General features: G+C 43.3%; 1 protein-coding gene across 1 annotated transcript in view; it reads right to left on the minus strand.

Moving 5' to 3' along the window:
- Positions 1-1223: 1223 nt before the first annotated feature.
- Positions 1224-24284, minus strand: part of RS1 (retinoschisin 1) — a gene marked incomplete at both ends in the record, with an annotated part of 30817 nt that continues 7756 nt past the window's right edge. The window contains 5 exons of the mRNA XM_080719556.1: positions 1224-1376; positions 5241-5436; positions 6160-6301; positions 16516-16621; positions 18376-18401. Coding sequence (XP_080575682.1) covers positions 1224-1376; positions 5241-5436; positions 6160-6301; positions 16516-16621; positions 18376-18401 — 623 coding nt within the window. The remainder of the gene's footprint in view (positions 1377-5240; positions 5437-6159; positions 6302-16515; positions 16622-18375; positions 18402-24284) is intronic.

Raw genomic sequence — 24284 nt, forward strand, 5'->3', positions numbered from 1 at the left:
AGCTACATTTAAAGTTGCTTGAAATAATGGCTGCCCAACTCTAAATATACTAAAAGTCATCGAATTACTTTAAATGAATGAATATTGTATGATATGTGGACTTTATCTCAATATAGCTATTACAAAACAAAAACTGCCTACGTGAGCAATTAATCAAATAATCTTTAGCCAGGCGTGGTGGTGTATGCCTGTAATTCCAGTACTTGCAAGGTTGAGATAGGAGGATCATAGGATTGATGCCAGCCTCAGTAACTCAGCGAGGCCCTGTTTTGAAGTTAAAAAAGTAAAATAGCGAGACCTTCGAGATCTTAGCAAAGCCTAGTTTCAAAATAAAAAGGACTGAGGGTGTATCTTAGAGATAGAATGCCCCGGGGTTCAGTTCCAGTATATAATGGTAGCTCTAAATAAGGAAATTCTTATGTTTTGTGGTCATTTGGGGTCCTGAAACATAGGAAGCCTGGCATATGTGCATGCAGCCTTCCCCATGCTTTCATCTAATGGAGACCACAGATTTGGGTGGTTTGCCTGAATAGTTTGTAGAATGGAGTTGTACTGTAATGAGACCTCTCTTCCACAGTCCCTTCCTTCATATAGGTAACACCCCAAGGCCCCTTCAAGGTGACAACTAGCGGGGAGGTGCTTGGTTGTTTGTCATGATGGATTGAATCTCAGGCCCCCATCTTTCATGTCCAGGCCTACCATGTAAGCACCCTCAAAACCTCAGCTGTGTACCTGCTTGTCTCAAATCCTCTTTGGCCACAATGGAATGGAAATGGAACTGTGGGCTCATTCCTGCTCAGGATCCAAGTGAGGCTTTCTGGAACAGTGTGTTCCCGTTTTGAATGTGATTAACAAAAAAGAATTTTCAAATTATCAGGGCTGCTTCGCGTTCCTCTGGGACTACACCTTTCACAGTGTCATGGAGACAAAGAGAGAGAGAAAGAGAGAGAACAGTAAATTACCTTGCTACTTGGGCTTTTATAAGAAAATTGGCTTAGGGGATATTTTCTTTGTTCTTATTTTCTTTGGCCCTGAGTGGGGGAAAACATTTTTCTTTTTCTTTCACTGAAATTGGAAGCTATATCTTTTTTAAAAAATGAAATATTTTCTACCCAGCTCTGTATTTGAAAACTGCTTGAAAAATACAGCTTTGTTCATCACAGTGATATATCAGGGGTTGCCTGCGGCCTTCCACTCGTGGCAGGGCCCAGCTGGGACAGGTGTCAGGTGCACTTGCTGACGCACTCCAGCAGCTCCATCCGGATGGCTATGCGGACATGCCAGCCCAGAGGGATCAGTCGGATGAAGCGGGAAATGATGGGGGGCCGAAGTAGATTCTGGACTGTGGAGCTTCGATCTGAGTTTCCATAGAAGACCTAAAGAGAGGGAGGAAATCCAGTTAACCATCCTGCCAGGAGAGAAAAGGAAGAACAACTCTTGTCTGGAGCCAGCCCCAACTTTTAACTATCGGAAATGCTAGAAAGTGCAGAGAATTTGCAGGTGCCCCTCTCCCAAATCTGATCTTTAATAATTGTCAGCACCTACATGCTTGGGGCATTTCTGAGTATATGGGGACTTTTGGAACTGCATCCTCCAATATGGCAACCCGTAGCTATGTGCATCTGTTTAAATTTGTATGCGTTAAAATTAGATAAAAATTCAGTTTGAAGCCAAGCGTGGTGGCACATGCCTGTATGCGCAGAAACTCTGGAGGCTGAGCCCAGAGGATCGCAAATACAAGGCCAGCCTGGGTAACTTAGCAAGATTCTGTCTTAAAATACAAAGGAGAAAGGGTTGAAGATGTAGCCTAGTAGTCCAAAGTTCCTAGGTTCAATCCCCAGTACAGAAAACAAACAAACAAAAAACCCTCTTGACTCTTATCAGTTTTGTGCTTTTATTCTTTGTATTTTGACAAGTAGCTTTAAAAAGGCCCACATCACACTTAAAAGAGAAATGTTCCCGTGTTCCAAAGATATCCAACATGGACACAAGTAAAAACTTGTGACTGCCTCTGAAGCTGTGAGCTGAAGCTTAAATGCGTGTCCTCACTTTGATAAAAGTGACAAGCACCATTTAGACTTGGAAAATATATATATATATATATATATTTTTTTTTTTTTGGTGGTACTGGGGTTCCTGGAAGCCCTTCTATCTCCGGGCTACACTCCCAGACCTATTTTTACATTTTTATTTGGAAACAGGGTCTCCTAAGCCAGCGCGCGCGGCTAGCTTCGAACCTGCGCGATCCTCCTGTCTCTGCCTCCCAAGCGTGGGGATTACAAGCGTGCGCCACCACGCCCGGCAGAAAATATATTTTAAAACAGATCAAAACTAGAAAGAAAATTCTGGAAACAGGAAGACAGTGCCTGAGTAGAAATACAAGGGTTTGCTTAATGTTTTTCAGGAAGCAGCATGATAAAGTATAATGGATGTCTGACCAGATTTCTGAACAGATCATTCTTTGCATTCTTTCCAGAGTCATAGTGTTCTACCCTATGGCATGGGAACCCTTCATTTTCTGAGGTTATCTCCTGAAAAAATCTGACTAGCATTTGGCTGTAACCATCCACAAAACAGGACAGGCTTTATCTTTGACAAAGGCACCAAAAACATATGTTGGAGGAAAGACAAATGGTTCTAGGGAAGCTGGATATCCATGTGCAGAAGATTGAAAGTGGATCCTCTCACCTTGCACAAAAATAAGTTCAAAATGAATCAAAGGCCTAAATAAACTTCCAAACTACTAGAAGGAAATACTGGGAACACTTTTAAGATATAGGCATAGTCAATGAGTCTCTGAATAGGACTCCTATAGCTCAGGAAATAATAGCAAGAACAGGCAAATGGAATTGCATCAAAATAAAAAGTTCTGCATAGCAAATACATAAACTGTATGACGGACAGCCTGCAAAATGGAAGAATACTTTTGCCACCTACTCGTCCCACTGGATTAATATTCAAATTACATAAAAAACTCAAAAAGCAGCCAGGTGTAATGGTGCATGCCTGTAATTCCAGTACTCAGGAGGCTGAGACAAGAGGATCATGGGTTCATGGTCCATCTCAGCAATTTTGCAAGACCTTGTTTCAAAATTAAAAATGAGACGGGCTCAGCCTTTCTCCATAGCCCTTCTATAGCTCAAAGGTAGAATGTCCCTGGGTTCAGTTCCCAGTACCTCCCCCCCAAAATTCAAAGAACAACACCAAAATTCCAAGTAATTCAATTAATAAATGTGCAAATAAACTGAAGAGATACTTCTCAAGTAAAAATGATCAATGGTTACATGAAAAAGTGTTCAACAGTAGCCATCAGGGAGATGTAAATCAAAACTACATTGAGATTCCATCTCACTCCAATCAAAATGGCTATTATCAAGAATACTGAAAATTGATAAGTGCTGGTGAGAATGTGGGGGAAAGGAATATGTATTCACTGTCTCTGGGAATGTAAATTAGCCACAATGGAAATCAGTATGGAGATTTCTGAAAAAGCTAGAAATAGAACTACCATATGATCCAGCTATATCACTCCTCAGTATATATCCAAAAGAATTAAAGTCAGCAACTAGAGATACCCGCAGGCCCATGTTTATTGAGGCACAATTCACAATAGCCAAGTTATGGAATCAGCCTAGGTACCTGCCAACAGATAAATTGATAAAGAAAATGTGGTATGCCTTCACAGTAAAGTAATACTGAACCATAAAAAAAATTGAAATTGTCACTTGCAGGAAAATAGGTGAAACTAGAGGTCATCGTGTTAAGCAAAATAACCACACTCAGGCAAGTTTTCTCTCATATGTGGAATCTAGGGATAAAAAGCAAAGATAATATGAATGCCAAAGGGAGACTACTAGGTGAGAAAAAGAGGAGAGAGGAGATCTGGGTGAGTAACATTGAGTATAAATAACCAAAACATGTTATAAGCATGTATAAATAGAAGCCTACTGTTCCATAAAATTAATATGCACTAATAAAAAAAACAGGACAAGCCTTGTCTGCCAGGATCTTTCCTTTCTTCCCAGTAGCAAAGCACCATGCTACCCTCTCTAAGTGGTTTGTCCTTGAGCCTATTGAAATCAGGATCCAGATACAAAAGGGGATTATGGAACAGGTGCCACCATATGGTACTAGTGCCAGAATGGAGTGTGTCTTCCAAAGAACAAAGACTATTGAGACTTTCAGAAGCACAGGACTTGAAAAAGAATTCTAATATCATTTGAAGAAACCAATGAATAATACCAAAAATGAAATTAGATTTCCAAGGAATAAGATGGTTTTTCCCATTGTGTCAAAACTCCTTGAAACTTCAACCCATAAATATCTTGCTTTGCAAATTGTTATCAAGACCTACCAAGACGTCTGAATCTAAGCCACACATGTCTACTTAACTTGATTAAATGTCAAAATTAGCCTAAAGAATTCCTTACTCTTAGGCAAAGTAACAGTTAACATTTCCAAATCGCTAATGAGTTTTAATTCATTTTTATTCATTACAAATATATAAAGTCAGGAGTCTAGTGTGTAGTTTGTAGTGAGGAAGACTTTGGTTTTAGTCTTAAAATATGAATAGGATATGGGCTGGCCCAAAGGTTTGTCTCTGTGTTTGCAACTGGTGAAATCCATTTAGTAACCATTTACAGAATTAAGCAGTTAACTTGCTAAATTGTCAAAAGATTTCTACCATTCAGTCTCAAGTCAATAGTAAGAAGAGACCATGCCCATACAAATGGGCGTCCATCTCCCTGCAACAGTAACAGATCAAACCAGACCCATGAAGTGTATTCAGTGACCCAGTGAGTTTGAGCTGGGCTAGGTAGAGACAGACACCTGTAATCCCAGTACTTGGGAAGCTGAAACAGGAGGATCACATGTCTGACGGCAGCCACAGTGACTTAGCAACACCCTCAGCAACTTAGTGAGATCCTGGGGGAAAAAAGAAAAGAAAAGATGATTCAATGTGTTGGATTAGTCCAAATGGCCAGTCTAGGGTGTTCCAGAAACGATACACTGATTAGATGAAACACACAGTATTTCTTTTGCAAGAAGAGCATCATTCATTAGCAAACTGCTGGGTGCCAAGGCTATGACCAGGAAAGAGAACACATAGAACGGTGGGGAAGAAGCTCAAAGCACAAATGAGCCCGATTCTTTGGGGATAGTAACAGGGCAATAACAGGAGCCCAGAGATGAGTCCTGAAGGGTGTGAGTCAAGGGAGTCACAGATCAGCCCCACTTACCCGGTTGTTTCCAGTCTGATCCTTATAGTAAATCCAGTTCAGGCTCTCATCAGTCCTGTACTGCACACTGTACTTGGTCATCCACTCATCGATGTCACAGCGCCCCTGGGTGAGGATCCCCGAAATCACCTTGATCTCTTTCAGATCTATCTGTAACCACTGGCTGCTGTCCTGGAACTTGGAGAGCCAGGCGCACCTGCCAGGAACACACAAGTCATCTGTCCCCATGAATGTCTGCAGAAAGCATGTAGATGTGGGCACGCAGGGAGGCTCCCAACACCACTGCAGCCCATGCCTCTTCCCTTCCTTGCCTTCCCACCTTCAAGGTAGCTCAGATTCAATTTCTTTGCCTCAGAAAGCCTTCCCTTGAGCTTCCAGGGATTCAGACTTTCTTCCTTCTTTGCTTCCCCAACAGTGCACATCACACTTAGAGAAAAATCCGTTGTGTGATCAGTCTGTCGTCCCATCTAAACTGTCTCCCAAAGCCAAGGACCTCCTCTATCTTGTCCACTGCCATACAATCCTTGAACACAAGAAGCGTTCAACTCAGTACTTGACAAATAAATAAATGAGTACATCCAGTGCCAGGTCCACGTGGTGGCACCCTCCAGTAATCCTAACATTTGGGAGACTGTGATAGGAGGATCGCAGGTTTGAGGCCAGCCTCAGCAATTTAGCAAGACCCTCAGCAACTTAGACCTTTTTTTGAGGGGGGCAGGTACTGGGGATTGAGCCAAGGGGCATATTTTCAAGCTAAAAATTTTTTTAAAGGGCTAGGAGTATAGTTCAGAGGTAGAATGCCTCTGGGTCCAAGCCCCCAGTACCACAAAAAAGTACATTCTGTACCACTCCTGTATTAGAGAAACCTTTTTTATTTTCCAAAGAATATAAAAAACCTACATGGGCTTCCTCTACTTACCCAAAGCCTTGACTGTTGAGCCGAGCCTTGTTTGCAGTCCACGAGGAATACCAGCCCACATACTGCTCCGGGTTGGAGCAGGTGATCTGGTCGGGGGTGACCTCTCCTGACTCGAAACCCAGAGGCTTGTGATATGGGCATTCTAAGAAAGAGAAACGATGCACATTCAACCCCATGGATTTTGATCTGGTACAGTAGCATAGCGCCTGTACTCTCATCTGCTCTAGAGGCTGGAGCAGGCGGATTGCTTGAGCTCAGGAGTTTATAAGACCAGCCTGGATAACATAGCAAGAACCCTTTCAAGAGGAGAAAACAAGCTTGGCACGGTGGCACACACCTGTAATCCCAGTCCTAGGGAGGTTGAGACAGGAGGATCGTAAATTCAAGGCCAGCCTCAGCAACTCACCGGATCTCATTTCAAAATAAAAATTTAAAAAAGTATGGCTTGAAGGTAGAATACCCCTGGGTCAATCGCCAATACAACAATCGATCAATAAACAAATAAACAAAGGTTACAAGTGTAGTTCAGGGGTACAATGCCCCTAGGTTCAGTCCCCAGTACTACAGACAACATAAAAAATAAAAATAGAGGGAAAAAAGCAACCTCTTCCCCCATATCTCAGTACTTAGATGATTGAAGTAACAAAGCAAACCCATGTCATTTGCACCTTGGAGGTGGAGAACGTTCTACTTGTCAGTGCAGTGATTCATACTGACTAGAGCCGAGCCTTCAACTGTTCACTGACCATGAGGGAAGGGAGTGGAGAATGAGGTCAAGGCGTTGCCATGGAGATTCACAACATTTCGAAAAGCAGAGGGAAGCTGGTCACAGTGGTGCATGCCTGTAATCCCAGCTGAGACAGGAGAATTGCAGGTTCGAAGCCAGCCTCGGCAATTTAGCTAGATAGACCCTTGGCAACTTACTGAGACCCTGCTTCAAAATAAGAAATAAAATAGTTCTGGGGATTTTGTTCTGAGGTTCAATGTCTCTGGGTTCAATCCCCAGTCTCCCCCCCCCGAAAAAAAAGTGTTTCTATGGCAACCTCATTGTGGGAGAGGGGTTTGAGAAGTATTTCATTTCACCTTCTCCAACGGCTCAAAGACCCACACCTAAACATCAAGAGGTGTGCTGCCAAATAGTGTGTGTAAATGCCAGACATCTTTAGTTCGTTAGGTAGATGCAGCCATGCTGCATGGTGACATGAGGGTCTCTAATTGTTCTTGGGCAGCAAATTATGCCAATTATAGGAGTACAACAATGGCGAGCCAGCAGAAAGGCAATTGAGTATTTGAGACTGACTTCCCACTTGTAAATTGCATTTTTCTCACGAGTCTTAGGCAAAAATAAAAATAGACAAAATGTGCTGGAGTGACTTTTGAATAAGAAACAGTTTAAAGGAACCACTTTTTCCAAATGGAAATAAAAAACCGTGGGGAGATTGGGGTGGGTACTGGGGATTGAACCCAGGGGCATTCTGCTTCTGAGCCCATTATATATTTATTTTTTATTTGGAAACAGTCTGCTAGGTTGCTGAGGACCTCATCAAGTTGCTGAGGCTGGATTCTAACTTGAGATCCTCCTGTCTCAGCCTCCCAAGGACTGGGATTACAGGTGTGTGCCACTGTGCCTAGTTCAAAAGTAGTTCTTATAGATAGCTAATTGGCTGCTGCTTTCTTTCCTTGGTATGTCCTCATGTTAACAAGTGTTGGGTTACCAGGCCATCGACTGCCAGTTACCAATCCAACATCTGTTCTTCCTTTCCCTTTGACTATAAAGGCCTAATTTTATTGGGGACAGCAACGAGCTCAGCTAAAAAGGCAATTTTCCCCAGCCATCTTTGCAGTTAGAATTAACCACATGATAAGCCAGGCATGGTGGCAAATGTCTGTAATTCTAGTACTTGAGTCTGAGACATGAGGATCACAGGTTTGAGGCCAGCCTCAGCAACTTATTGAGACCCTTAGCAACTTAGCAAGGCCCTGTTTTATTTTTTTTTTAATTTTTTGGTGGTACTGGGGTTCCTGGAAGCCCTTCTACCTCCGGGCTACACTCCCAGACCTATTTTTACATTTTTATTTGGAAACAGGGTCTCTTAAGCCAGCGCGCGTGGCTGGCTTCGAACCTGCGCGATCCTCCTGTCTGTGCCTCCCATGCACGGGGATTACAAGCGTGCGCCACCACGCCTGGCTAGCAAGGCCTGTTTTAAAATAAAAAATAGGGCCGGGCGTGGTGGCGTACGCTTGTAATCCCCGCGCTTGGGAGGCGGAGACAGGACGATCACGCAGGTTCGAAGCCAGCCTCACTGGTGTAAGAGACCCTGTTTCCAAATAAAAATATAAAAATGGGTCTTTGAGTGCAGCCCGGAGGTAGAAGGGTTTCCCAGTACCACCAAAAAAAAAAAAAAATAGGACTTGGGGTTCAAACTTTAGTACCAAAAAAAGAAGCATAGTACACAATTTCTGACTAGTGAGATATAAGAGGACATTTGCCAGGGATTTCTGAGCAGATTGTGCTCACTCCTTTCTACCTGTTGCCTAGACTGAAGGAGGACCTGATAGCTGGTGCAACCATAGCCATCTTGTGCCATGGTTTAAGACCAAGAGAGCCACAGAACCGTCCGCCCTGATATCCTTAAATGACTCCCTACCCTGTAGTCTTTTCCCCATGTGAGTCAAAACAAAACTAATTTAATAGACATTATTTAGGGACTATCTATTTTGTAACTAAACCCAGTTCTTCACTGAATTTTTATAGATCACCAGGTCTAAACAGTATACAAATACATTTGCTTAGTTTTTTTGTTTACAAATGATAAGCTTCAAAGAAGGCAAACACAATTATTCTCTCCATGTGTAAAATTGCGTTCAAGCGGAAGAGGCATATTTCTTGGGGTGTCATCATCATCTGTAACAGTTAAATGGAGAGCTGAAGTCTTTCTAGAGGGCAAGTTTTCAGAAGTCAGGAAAACAATAAAGCATGTAAAAGCTTCACTGTCATTCTGAGGCTCCAGAGATGATCGCCTACAGAGAAGGTCACAGCCTGTCCCTGGGAGCAGAAGACAGCAAAACAGCTGTGGTGTCTGGCCAGGAAGGCTCAACTTGCTTTCTGCCCCAGTACAGTAAAGGAACAGGTCCAACCTCCACCAGTACTGCAGCTGTGTGTGGCTGGGGTGCAGGGAACCGTTCGCATGTGTCCTTTAGCAAGTCCCCTGGACTTTGGGAGTTTTATTTAAATGTTGTCAATTCCTGGGAAAGAGAAGAGCCATGCCTTTATGGGCTACTCAATTGTGCCTTGTGTGGCAGAATCATCAGGGGAGCTCATTAAAACCCAGTCTCCAGGATTGTGTCCCCAGAGCTTTGCATTTTTAACCAGCACATTTCAAAGTACACTTTGAAAACCTTGGCCTGCCAGGGAAGGTGCTTTGTGGGCTGGCAGATTCAACTGGTCAAGTGCTTGTGGACTCACGTGCTCCCCCAAGCCCCCAACTCCCCTCCAGCTTGGGAAAAGGGCCTGAGCCACCCACCAGAAGCAGAGGCAACTCTCAGCTGGGCACAGTTGCACACACCTGTAATCTCAGTACTTGAGAGGCTGAAATGGGAGGATCACAGGTTTGAGGCCAGCCTCAACAATGTAGCCAAGGCCCCTGCAACTTAGTGAGACCCTGTTTAAAAATAAAAACAAATAAAATAAGGCTGGGGTGTAGCTCACAGGCAGAATGCTTCTGAGTTCCATCTCCAGTACAAAGAGAGAGAGAAAGGGAGGGAGAGAGGGGTGGGGGAGGGAGGGAGGGAAGGAGGGAGAGAGAGAGAGAGAGAGAGAGAGAGAGAGAGAGAGAGAGAGAGAGAGAGAGAATGCCTGTAATCTCAGTATTCTAAGGGACTGAATTAGGAGGATCTCAGGTTCAAGGCCAGCCTATGCAATTTAGCAAGACCTTAATTCAAAATAGAAAATAAAAGGGGCTAGAGGTATATAGCTCAGATGTAAAATACCTCAGAGTACCCAAACCAAACAACAGAAAACCCCAAAGAGGAGAGAAAGGACCTTCAGAGGGCCTGCCATTTCTAAACTCCTCCAAGGCCACAATGTGGGGAAACTGAAACTAGATTTATTTTAGTTTGGAAAAATAGAAAATGTGGCTGGGCATGGTGGCACACGTTTGTAATCCCTGCACTTGGGAAGCGGAGACAGGAGAATCGCGCAGGTTCGAAGCCAGCTGCGCTGGTTTAAGAGACCCTGTTTGCAAATAAAAAGTATAAAATACATCTGAGAGTATAGCCCAGAGGTAGAAGGGTTTCCAGGAATCCCAGTACCACCAAAATAAATCAATAGAAAATGTGACATTTCTTATCTTCTATGTACCATAAAGTAAACTGTACTCCAGTTTTTGGACTGCAGTATTTCCTGACTCTTCTCTCCCTGTCTCTTCCTCCTTCTGGCTAAGTTCAAAGCTTTCCCTTGAGGATATTTTCTGTCCCCTCCCTGTCCCTTTCCCTGGCTGATGCTCCTTTCAGATCTCTACCCACTGGCCCTACCCATCCTGAGCTGGCTCCCCAGGCACCCGTACTCCTGACACATGGCCTCCTTCTTGAGACTGTCTCCTCCTCGTGTCTGTCTTGCTCTCAATTCTATCCTCAGAATCGCACATAGTGAGTGCTGGTGCTGGTTACTTGACAGATACTCAGTGGCTAGAGGGAAGCAACCATACGCAGATACAGTTGCCCCATCTTGGCTGACTACTGGGGACAAGCAGAGAAAACAGCAGTAGCAGGATGTAGAGATCTCATAAAGCAAGTGCAAATTGAGAAGCAGCTAGAAAGCAGCATAAACAACGTCGCCCAAGGCACTAAGGAGAGCACACCCAGAACGAGAACATCCGAGATTTTGCTCAATGGAGCTTTGTTGTTGTAGCTATGGAACTGTTTCTATATTCATTTCACTCTGAAGGGAAAACCTGCATCTTTTGTGGCTCAAGTGGCTCTTGATAATTCAGATGCAAAACTGTCTATTTGTAATGTGTTGCTAATCTAGGCTGTGCTGTGCCTTTTTACCCCATTAGCCTGTTTGATTCTGTGGAATCTTTCTGGGCTTGTAGGCATAATGGCCAGACATGCACATAAAGAACCGGTAAGGGCTGGAGGGAGGGTAGCTCAGTGGTAGAGCGTGTACTTAGCATGCATGAGGTCTTGAGTTCCATTCCCAGAACCACAAAAAGGAAAATAGAAAATAATGTTAACCTAAAGAAACATAGAGGTCAGGCATATGGTGGTGCACACCTGTAATACCAGCCTTGTAGGAGGCTGAGGCAGGATTGCAGATTTGAGGTTAGTCTAAACGACTTAGTGATAACCTCAGCAATTAGTGAAACCCTATTTCAAAATAAAAATAAAGATTTGGGGATGTAGCTTGAAGATAGAATTCCCCTGGGTTCAATCCCTAAAAGCACAAAATATAGCTAGAGAGTGTGGCTCAGAAGTAGAATGCTTGCCTATCATGCACCCTGAGGTTTGTTCCCTAGCACTACAGAAAGAATGAAAGAAAGAGAAAAGAAAAAGAAAGGAGGGAGCAAAGAAAGGAAGGAAGAAAGGAGGGAAGGAAAGAGAGCGGGGGAGGGAGGGAGGGAAAGAGAGAGAGAGAGAGAGGGACAGGAAGAAGAGCTGCGGGTGTAGCTCAATGATAAAGCATCCCTGGGTACTGAAAGAAGCTAGACATGGTGGTGCACACCTTGGGAGGATGAGACAGGAACATCACAGATTTAAGGACAGCCTCAACAAAGTAGTTAGAAGTTAGATTCTCAGCAACTTAGTGAGACCCTGTTTCAAAACAAAAAAAATTAATTTAATTTAAAAAAATGGGGCTTGGTTGTGACTCAGAGATAGAATGCCACTGGGTTCAATCCCCAGTACCACACAAACAAAATAAAAAAAGAAGAAGAAAAGAAAAAGAAAGCAGAAGAAGTGTTTAGGGACATTCTCAACAAGACATTTGAGAAAGTTCTAAATATTATTATGCATATATAGTATACTTGAATATATTTGACAATATAGTAGAATATAGAATAATATTTATAGAACAGGCCATATGCTTGAATATAACAGAATACAAAATCTAGACTAAAAGTTAAGTAGTACAAACCATTAGATTTCTTATCCTTTTGAAAACCTGCACTGCCTTCCACCCTGTATCCAAGGGCCAGGGCATGATTAGCTCAACTGTGACCAAGGCAGTATTAGTGTTAGTCTTTTTAACAGCTTCAGCTGAGCTTAGGAGGCCACAGTGCACCTCGCCTTCAGCTCTGCGCATTAGCAACCGGTGTTTGCCGAGGAGCTCCCTGCGGCTCTGAGTGACCTCCCTGTCCTTCTTGCTTTCTAGGGTCTTCTTCCCTGTTAAGGCGGGCTCTAGTGGAATCACTCAATCTCAGGATTCAGAGAGAGCAAGCAGTGTTCTTAACCTTCCAGTGAGAGCCCAAGGTACTGCGGGGCGCAAGTGACTTCTGGAAGCTCCAGGCTAGCCCTGCTGCCCTGAATCATGTGATTCATGGAAAATCTGATTAACACAATGAATCAACCAATTAACCCTGAGGTTGTGTTTTTCTTTCTTCCTGAAAATATCTTTATTGTTAGAAAAACTAAAATCAACTCAAACAAACAAACAATGCTCCCCCCTCAAAAAAAATAGGGGGTGAGAGGAGAACACTTAGGCTAAAATATTTTATAAGTTTAGAACTGAGTTTCTGGCAGCTGTGTAGGGCAGACATGCTGGGGGACCAGAGTTAATCTTCTAGCATTAGGCCCTTCTCAGCAGCTTCATAGTTGACTGGGTCAATGAAGCCATTCTGCATAATCTTCTTCCAGCCAGGCATGGTGGCACATGCCTGTAATCTCATTTTTTAGGAGGCTGAGACAGGAGGATCACAGGTTCAAACCAGCCTCAGCCACTTAGCGAGGCTCTCAGCAACCTAGTGAGACCCTGTTTCCAAATAAGAAATTGAAAAAACAAGATTGGGCTGGTGGTGTAACTTGGAGGAAGAATGCCTCTGGGTTTAATCCCCAGTAACACCCACACCCACACGCCCCTCTTTCTTCATTTTAGAACTTCCTTGGAGTGGGATTCCAATAGGCCTTATGTCTCTAATGAAAAGAATATGTACATGGGAGGTTGAGACAAAAAGATCACAGGTTCAAGACTAGCCTTAGCAACTTAGCAGGACTCGCAGCAACCTAGTGAGACCTTTTTTAAAAGAATGAAGGAAAGAAAGAAAGGAAGAAAGAAAGAAAGAAAGAAAGAAGAAAGAAAGGAAAGAAAAGGCTGGGGTGTAGTTTAGAGATAGAATGCCCATGGATTCAATACAATACCTAGTAACACACACACACACACACACACACACACACACACACACACATAAACACGAGAATATATTTATTTGTACTAAGTGGTAAATCTGTCCAAGGTGGAGCTGAGGTTTTCACTTCTCTTTTCCTATATGCAGGAGGGTTGAATTGATCCATAAATGGATCATTAAAGAGGGTCCTCCAGTATTGACTGGGCAGGTCACCACTGAGTGGCTGCAGGAGTTCACGCCCCCTACACAAAGGGCTGTCCCATAGTAACAGGCCACTGCACTAAACAGCCTTCTTGCCTTCCCTCAGCCCCCACTGTTCTCCTGGGGAAGGAACTGAGTTCAGAACCTATTTCCTACCCCTTTAGAAAATAAGAGACCAGAGGCAGTAGAAACCAGGGTACCCTAGCAATTTGCTATTTGAAGGCAAATGTAATGAAGTAGTGAGGAGAAGCACAAGCAGACGCCAAACCTACCTGCCTCTTACGTGAAGTGAGTGGAGGTGTACCTGCTGGCTGGAAGTAACTTGGGGGGAGGGGATTGCAAGATCAGTGTCATGCACAGCACTCCCTGAGCCCTGGGGAGGAGTAAGCTTTGTGAATATCAGCTGGGACCATCCAAGCCTCTGAAAGTCCACTCACTTCTCTTTTAGGACTTGAGCTCCTACAGGGTAGGGAAAGGGGGGCAAAAATAAAGATTTGGCCCCTATTAGAGGTCACAGTTTGCTGCCAGACACTGTGGTGCACACCGGTAATCCCGGCACTCTCAGCAACTTGTTGAAACCCTATCTCAGAATAAAAATATAGAAAGGTGTGAGGGTGTAGCTCAAAGGCACACTATCTCTAGGGTGAACTCCCAGCCCAACATAAAATTCTGGTGCTGTATCTTATTTATTTCTCATAGCAACCTCCAAACTAAGGCCTTTAACCACTGTCTATGTTTTGTTTTGTGGTCCTGGGATGGAACCCAGGGGTCCCTGCATGCTAGGCAAGTACTCCAACACTAAGCTACACCCCTAGCTCACCTTTTGATGTGTGTGTGTGTGTGTGTGTGTGTGTGTGTGTGTGGCACTGGGAATTGAACCCAGAGGCATTCTGCCTCTGAGATACACTCCAACCTTTTTTATTTTTGTTTTGAAACAGGGTCTCTCTAAGTTGCTGAGTCTAAGTTGCTGAGAACCTGTGGTCCTCCTACCTCAGACTCTCAAGTACTGGGATTGCAGGTTTATACCGCCATACCTGGCTTCACCTCTTGTATTTTTTTTGTGTGTGTGTGTGGTATTGGGGATTGAACCCAGAAGCATTCTACCTTTGAGCTACACCCTCAAACTGATTTTATTATTTCTTATTTGGAAACAGTGTCTTACTAGGTTGATGAGAGTCTGAGGCTGTTCTCGAACCTTCAATCCAACTGTCTCAGCCTTCCAAGTATTCGGATTACAGGTATGCGTCACCACAGCTGGCTCACCTCCTGTTTTGTCAGTAAAGTTTTGTTGGAGCCGGGCGTGGTGATGCACGCTTGTAATCCCCGCACTTGGGAGGCGGAGACAGGAGGATCGCGCAGGTTCGAAGCCAGCCGCACTGGCGTAAGAGACCCTGTTTCAAAAATATAAAATAGGTCTGGGAGTGTAGCCCGGAGGTAGAAGGGCTTCCAGGAACCCCAGTACCACCAAAAAAAAAAAAAAAGTTTTGTTGGAACACAGCCATATCCCTACATTTCCACAGTGTTTATGACTGCTTCCGAAATGCCAGGGCAGAACTGAGTGGCTGAGACAGAGACCAGCTGGTCCACAGAGCCATGAACAGTTACTCTTTGGTCCTTTACAGGCAAAGTGTGCTGGTCCCTGTCTTCAAGAAATGCATTTATATTAGTCATGATAGACAATGTACTGAAGAATACATTGTCCCAGAAACATCAGGGAGCTTCCCATAGCAGGTGTTATTCACCCTAGTAACTTATCTGCTGTAGGTGGGCAGGCAGAGGTATTCTGTTCCCCTCCATCATCATGACATGGAAAGGGAGAGCCAGAGAGGTGAGTTCCAGCCCTTCGATACCCCATTTGGGAAGTGGCCTGCTCACCTTGGCTGCCAGTACTCACGTGGCATCTGACTGCAAGAGGGCTGTCACATGTGGGCGAAGCTCAAGGTTGTTTGGTGAGCAATGAATATGAGGACACAGTGCCATCCCCTCCATTGGACAGAAAGAGAAGCCATCAGCAGTCCCAGAGCAGAAGTGACATAATCAGATTCCAGCTCTGCTCATCATGGTCCTAAAGCCCGTGCTCATCTCAAAACTCTATGATCCCTACATCATTAGCAGTCACATCCTGGTGTGGTGGTGCATGCTGGTAATCCCAGTACAGAAAGATCTCAGCCCAAGGTCAGCTTCAGCAACTTGGTGAGACCCTGTTTCAAAATAAAAATAAGGCTGGAGTTATAGCTTGGAGGTAGAAAGCCCGTGGGTTCCATCCCTAGTACGAAAAAATAAATATAAAAAAATAAAATCAGTCTGTTCCAGTAATCAATTTCATTTAAAGTTGGGTGTCATCATACCATTTCAGGTTGACCAGGTAGAGATCCAGGTAGCTGGTTTTTTTGTTTGTTGTGTGTTTTGGGGGGGTGCTGAGTTTGGACCAAGGGGCATTCTGAGCTACATACAGCTTCAGCCCTATTTTACTTTTAGTTTGAAACAGGGACTCTCTAAGTTGCTGAGAGTCTCACTAAGTTGCTGAGACTGGTCTCAAACCTGCAGTCCTATCTCAGCTTCCCAAGTGCTGGGATTAGAGGTGTGCAGCACCTACTGGGCTCCATGAAGCTGTTTTGGAACAACAACATCAGTTCAGTTTCTTGGAGTAGTGGCCAGTGTGAGTTTTGTAGTTCAGAGGCCAACTGGAGCGAACCCCATACATTTGTCCAGAAGAACATTTTCAGGGGGGTAATTTGGCCAGGCTGAAGGAGGATAAATAAGGTGATCTTGAGAACTGGTCCCACCTGGTGATCCAAGAAGAAGGAACACTCACCTGGTATGCAATCTAAGGAGGTGGCGCCTGCAGACCACAGAGCATTGGCTCCTCCTTGGCAATTGCACTTGCATGCTTTTTGGTACCAGGGGTCCTCTCCCTCATCCTGCAGGCAGCCAGAGGGGCAGGAAGTTAGAAAAGTCAAAGGCACCTGTGGTCAGTGTCACTGGAAAACTTGTCTCCAAAGACCATGCTCATTCCCTGTATAGTGTCTATGGCTTTTTTTTTTTTTTTTTTTTTTTGGTGGCACTGGGCATGGAACCCAGGGACATTCTACCTCTGAGCTACATTCCAGCCCTATTTTTTATTCTTTATTTTGAAACAGGGTCTCACTGAGTTGCAGAGGGCCTCACTAAGTAGCTGAAGCTGTCTGCGAACCGTGATCCTTCTGTCTCAGCCTCCCAAATGCTGGGATTACAAGTGTGCGCCACCACGCCCAGCTGTGTCTATGGCTATTTTGTTCCAATAGCAGAATTGGTAGTCCAGCCTGAATACAAACAGTTGCCACTCATCGTTGGTTCTAAATAAGCAAATGTCTGCCACTGACGGCGACCAGCTAATAATCAATCCTCTTGGGTTCTGAAGAGCCACAAAGCAAGGTTGGACTCTATATACTGTGGGGTTTCCAGACATCCACAGGTTCTTCTGGTACTGAGCATTGCCCCCAGGAGTGTTCTACTTTTGAGCTACACCTTCAACCCTATTTTATTTTTTATTTTGAAACAGAGTGTGCTGGGTATGGTGGCACACGCTTGTAATACCCACGCTTGGGAGGCTGAGACAGGAGGGTCGCACAGGTTCGAAGCCAGCCTCAGCTACTTAGTGAGGCTCTCAGCAACTTAGTTGAGACCCTTTTTCCAAATAAAAAATATAAAATAGGTCTGGGAGTATAGCCCAGAGGTAGAAAGCCTCTGGGTTCCACCCCCAGTACCACCAAAAAAGAAAGAAAAGAAACAGAGTCCCCTTAAGTTATTGAGGGCCTTGCTAAGTTGCTGAGGCTCGCCACAAACCTGTGATTTTTCTGCTTTAACCTCTCAAGTATAGGGATTACCAGTGTGTGCCACCATGTCTGGCTCAGACATCCGCTTTGAAAAGGGACTAAACTCAGGCTGGGGATGTAGACCAGAGGTAGAACAGCTGCCTAGTATGTGAAGTTCCTGGGTTCAATCCCCAGCACTAGAAAAGATTAAAAGTAAAATGTATCAGGTTCAAAATTGGACCACTGAATCTAAGAGCTGGTTTAGTCTTGTTCACTTATTAAAATGCCAACTTTTAGCCGGGCGTGGTGGCGCACGCTTGTAATCCCTGCACTTGGGAGGCTGAGTCAGGAGGATCACACAGGTTCGAAGCCAGCCTCAGCTACTTAGTGAGGCTCTCAGCAACTTAGTGAGACCCTGTTTTCAAAAATAGGTCTGGGAGTATAGCCTGGAGGTAGAAAGCCTCTGGGTTCCACCCCTAGTACCACACACACAAAAAATGCCAACTTTTTTTCTTTATAGTTCTGGAGATTTAACCCAGGAGCATTCTATCTCCGAGCTACACTCCAGCCCTATTTTTATTATTTTATTTTGAAATAGGGTCTCACTAAGTAACTGAGGCTGGCCTTGAACCCGCAATCATCCTGTCTCAGCCTCCAAGGTACTGGGATTACAAGTGTGTACCACCATGCCTGGCTTTAAAATGTCATTCTTGATAGAGATGTGGCTCAGTGCTAGAGTGCTCGCCTAGGACACACAAGGCCCTGGCTTCCATATCCAGCACCATGGGGAGAAAGGTGATATAGTCCCATACATTGCTTTTATTTAGGAAAACTTCATAAGCAGTATCCATGCAAATCCCAGCCTTCTTACTGTAACATACCTCCGTAGATGATAGTCCCAGAGTGGCTGAGCAAGAGAACAAGAAAGGAAAAATGGAATTAAGAAAAGAGAGAAATTTGACTAAATCACTCATTACATGGAAACGTGAAATGAAATTAGTCACAAGAAAATTAACAAAACCCCTTCTGGAGGAAGTCAAGCTAAGTACCTATCTTCCAGTAGAAACACCAACTAATGCTAAGAAAATAGGGACAGTAAAACAAAATAGAACAGAATGCTAGTTATTTTTTTCATTATAGAATTCTGAAAAATACATTAATAAGGCAGGAGAAGGTATAGGATCTACATTTCTCACCACCAGGTAGCAGTTAACATTTTAGTATAAATCTTTCCAGTCATAACCCATCTACTTTATGTCCCTCCTTCTTTTTGTTGTTGGGGATGGAAACTAGGGGCTTTTGCATGTTAGCAAATGCTCTACCATTGAGCTACACCCCCAGTCCCTAGTTATTGTGTGTGTGTGTGTGTGTGTGTGTGTGTGTGTGTGCGTGAGATATGGGGGATCAAACCTAGGAGCATTTTGCCACTAAGCTACACTCCCAGCCCTTTTTTCGTGGCACTGGGGATTGGCTCCAGGAACATTCTACCTGTTTTATTTTGAAACTGGGTCTTAATAAGTTGCTTGAAGCACTCTCTAAATTGCTGAGGCTGGCCTTGAACCTATTAGCCTCCTATCTCAGTTTCCCAAGTACTAGGATTATAGGTGTACACCACAGCCAGCTCACCCCCTGTGTTTTGTTTTTGTTTTTGTTTTTGTTTTTTAATTGGTGCACTGTATTCATACATCATAGTGGGATACATACTTTTGTAGACATACATGCACACATTGCCCAATCAGCCCCCACCCTTCCCCACCCCATTCTCTCCCTATCCCTCCCTCCCATGCTTGGCTTAGTGATTGACATCTAGTATTATAGCAATTTATCCAAAATTAAAAATGATAATCTCACATAACAGTTTCATTTGTCTGATACCAAGCTTTTGATGACTTAAAGATAACATTTCAATATTTCTTTTTGCTTTCTTTCTTACCAGAGAATCTATTTTTTCTATTTTTTAGGTGAAACTATCATATATTTATATATTTATTTTTCAGAAAAAAAATCTATCCTAATATGGAATATGGACTCTAGGTACCCACAACGATCTTGAAAAGGAACAAAGCTAGAAGATGTATATTTTCTGATTTCAAACCATATAAAGCTACAATAATTGAAACAGTGTAGTACTATTCTAAAGGCAGTTATATAAACCATTGGAGTTAAATAAAAGCCTAGAGCTAAATTCTTCCCTATATTGTCAAGTTATTTTTGACAAGGATTCCACGAACATTTGGTGGTGGGAATAATAATCTTTTAACTAAATATTGTTGAAAAATAATAATTACATGGAATAGAATAAAATTGGACCCTTACCTAATCCCATATACAAATATTAACTCAAAATAGATAAAAGACCTAAATATAAATCTTAAGACTATAAACTTTTAGGAGAAAATCTGGGTCATAAAACCTCACAACATTGAAATTGGCAGTGATTTCTTGGTTATGATTTCAATGGCACAGGCAACAGAAGAGTATACAAACTCCCTAAAAAATAAAAAACATATTGTATGTTTTATCTTTTTCTTTTTTCTTTCTTTCTTTTTTTTTTTTTTTTGCGGTACTGGGTATGGAACCCAGGGGCATTCTACCACTGAGCCACACCCCCAGCCCTATTTCTTTTATTATTTTGTGTGTGTGTGTGGTACTGGGGTTCCCGGAAACCTTCTACCTCCAGGCTACACTCCCAGACCTATTTTATATTTTAATTTGGAAACAGGGTCTCTTAAGACAGCGCAGCTGGCTTCGAACCTGCGTGATCTTCCTGTCTCCGCCTCCCAAACGCGGGGATTACAAGCGTGTGCCACCACGCCTCGCTATTCTTTATTTTTGAAACAGGGTCTCACTAAGTTATGAAGGGCCTCACTAAGTAGCTGAGGCTGTCTGTGAACCGCGATCCTCTGGTCTCAGCCTCCCAAATGCTGGGATTACAAGCGTGCACCACCGTGCCTGGCTTACCCCCTGTGTTTTTAGGAATTTTTTTTTATTTCGAAGGAAGGTAATTTAGTGAGCCCTGTTTCAAAATTTACAAAGGTCTCTCTTACTCTGAATCTCCCAAGGATGCGGAATTACAATGCACCAATAGAAGTACAAAAACAAAAATTAAAAAATTAGAAAAAGGAAAAATGGCTGAGGATGCAGCTCAGTAGTAGTGTTCAATCCCCAGTGCTACAAATAATAATAATAATAATAATAATAATAATGGACAACTTTTAAAAAGCTATGTTGTTTGTGCAGTAGTCATTAGTCCCATGTGACCACTGGAATTTAAATTAATTCAAATTAATACACTAAATTTCTCATTTGAACTAGCCATATTTCAAAGTCTTAATGACATGAGCTACTGGCTTCTATACTAGACAGCCCAGGTACAAATCATTTCCATCATCCCAGAAAGTTCCACTGGACAGTGCTGGTCTGTTAATTGATTGATTGATTGATTGATTGATTGCTATAGGGGATTGCAGCCAGGGGCATTCTATACCCCCAGCCGCATTTTATTTTTATTTTGAAACAAGGTCTTACCAAGCTGCAGAGAACCTCTCAAAATTGCTGAGGGTGTCCTTGAACTTGAGATTCTCCTGTTTTTAGCCTTCTAAGTACTGGGTTTACAGGTGTGTCACCATACCTGGTTTCTTGCAATTACACTTTTGAATGATTGTTTAGACAAATACACATATTTCCCTATTTCTTGGGTCGTGTGTGTGTGTGTGTGTGTGTGTGTGTGTGTGTGTGTGTGTGTGTGGTGTTGCTGGGACTCATACCCAGGGTCTTGTGTATGTATACTAGGCCAGCAGTCTACCACTGAGCTGCACCCCCAGCCGCTGTCTTCATTTCTGAAGGCTCCTGTGCCCTTCAGAACTTAGTAAATTTGTATGCTTTTCTCTTACTAATGTGTCTTTTGTCACAGAGTTTCTCAGCCATGAACTTATATATAATGGGTGAGGAAAGGATACAACTGTTTCCCCATTAGCACCAACACTCCATTTCCCATTTTCAACAAAAACTAATTTTTTTTCATTTCTAATTATAAAAGCAGCACAGACCTATTGTAAAATTTTGAAACAAAACCTGAATGTAGAGAATGGGAAATAAAAGTCTGTGCTATTTACAAAGTGAATCTGAGGTTCACACAAAGCTTTTAGATTGTTTGAGACCAAAGAAACAGTTCATCTATTTTCATCCCAGTTATAAATGCCAGCAATTAAAGAATACATTATTTTGTGTAGTAGTCAGGATTGAACCCAAGGACATTCTACCTTTCTTTGAGCTATACCTCAGCCCTATTTTTTAGTTTGAAAGAGTGTCTCACTAAATTGCTGAGGGCCTCACTAAGTTGCTGAGGCTGACCATGAACCTACCTAGGATCCCTGTGTCTCAGCCTCCCAAGTACTGGGATTTCAAGCCTGTACCACCGCACCCACTTCCTGGCTCAAAGAATACATACTTATTTCTGGGTGTGGTGGCACATGCCTATAATCCTAGAACTTGGGATGCTGAGACTGGGGAATTACAGGTTCAAGGGCAGCTTCAATCTAGCAAGACCCAGTTTCCAAACCAAAAATAAAATAAAATAAGCTGCCAAATAAAAAATAAAAAAGAGTTGCCAATGAGGCTGTGATGCTCCTGTCTCAGCCTTCCAAGTACTGGGATTACAGGTGTGCACTTCCACAGTCTTGCTATCTAAAACTGGATCCAATACTCCTGTAATCCCAGCACTTGAGAGGATTGCAGGTTTGAGGCCAGCACACTGTACATTCTCAAGACCATGTTTCAAAACAAAAAATAATAGCTGGGTGTGGTGGTGCATGATTGTAATCACAGTACTTGGGAGGGAAGGCTGAGACAAGAGGATTGCAGGCTCAAGTCCAGACTCAGCAATTTAGTGAGGCACCCTGAAACTTAGTGAGACCCCGTTTCCGAATAAAAAATAAAATTGGGCTGGGGCTGTAGCTCAGAGGTAAAATGCCCCTGGGTTCAATCTTCAGCATCACACAAAGGCAAAGAAGGCTGGGGTGTAGCACAATAGTAGAACTCTCCTAAGTTTAATCCTCACTGCTGAAAGAACCAAAGAAAAAAAACTGGACCTAGCCAAGTGCTGATAGATACATGGAGCAACCCACACTCTCATAGGCTGCTGTTCGGGGTGAAAAGTGGCCTAACCTCTTTGAATAAGTGTTTGGCAATTTATACTAAGGCTGAATTTATAACTCAGCACTTCTACTCCTAACTAGTTACCTACCAGAAACACATACATACATTCTCAAAAAAAAAAAAAAACACAAAGATGTGTGTTAGAATACTCATAGCAGCACTATTTTTATGTACTGGGGATTGAACCTGGAGGCATTCTACCTCTAAGCTATAGCCCCAGCCCTATTTTATTTTTTATTCTGATTACAGTCTCACTAAGTTTCCACAGGATAACCTTAAACCTCAGCCTCACGAGTACTGGGATTGTGGGAGTGCACCACTGTGCCCAGCATAGCAGCACTATTTTTTTTTTTTGGCGTTACTGGGGTTCCTGGAAACCCTTCTACCTCCGGGCTACACTCCCAGACCTATTTTTTAAATATTTTTTTATTTGGAAACAGGGTCTCTTAAGCCAGCGAGGCTGGCTTCAACCCTGCGCAATCCTCCTGTCTCCGCCTCCCAAGCGTGGGGATTACAAGCCTGCGCCACCACGCCCGGCTGTGCAGCACTATTTTTAATCCTCCTAAATTGGGAAAACTCACATCCATCAAGAGTAGAGCTGAACATATATGTGCGGATACATTGTGGTATATCCATACAATGGAATCCCTACACCACAATGAGAACGTATAATTTATATCTACATGCCACATTATGGATACATGTTACAATGTTGAGTGTAAAGTCAGATACCTAAGATGATACACTATGTGAATCCACTTTAAAGTACAAAAACAAGAAAAATAATTCATTCATGTGCACTGGCGATTGAACTCAGGGGCATTCTACCTCTGAGCTACACCTCCAGTCCTATTTTCCTTTTTATTTTGAAACAGGGTCTTGCTACGTTGCTCGCTACATTGCTGAGGTTGTCCTGGAAGCTGTGATCTTCCTGTCTCAGTCTCCCATGTACAGGATTACAGGCACATCATGCCACCATAGCAGGCTGCTTATGCCCATCTCTGTGAAAGGACTTTTCATTTCTCGCTATTCAGCCCTTGCTCTGGCCTTTGTGCCCCACCCTTTTCTTACCTGCAGGTTTATCTATAAGCTGTAGGTTGATAGAAATAGATAGGAAAGATAGCTGCTGATGACAAGCTGCGAAGCATTCATTCTTCCAGTGTCTACTATATTCCAGACCCAGCTTTAGGTGCTGGGGATGCAGAAGTGAATGGAACAGAAACACACCTGTCCTTGGAGAACACCTTCCTCCTAATTTGTGTTTGTTGGGGAAAGAATTAAGGAACAAATAAAATATATAGAATACAAAATAATGCTGACTGCTTTGGAGAAAAAGCAGGGACAGGGGTATGTGGGGGGGCTGAAAGGTCATATTGGAGCAAAGACCTGAAGGAAGTGCACATCTGTATTCCCAGCATTTGGGAGACTGAGACAGGAGGATTGTATGTTTGAGGCCAGTGTGCAGTAACTTAGTGAGACCCTGTTTAAAAAAAAAAAAAACAAAGACCCGGGCGTGGTGGCGCACGCTTGTAATCCCTGCGCTTGGGAGGCGAGACAGGAGGATCATGCAGGTTCGAAGCCAGGGGCGCTGGCTTAAGAGACCCCATTTCCAAATTACAAAAAAAAAGTATAA

Source organism: Muscardinus avellanarius, assembly GCF_963383645.1.
Source record: "Muscardinus avellanarius genome assembly, chromosome: X".
Taxonomy (NCBI): domain Eukaryota; kingdom Metazoa; phylum Chordata; class Mammalia; order Rodentia; family Gliridae; genus Muscardinus; species Muscardinus avellanarius.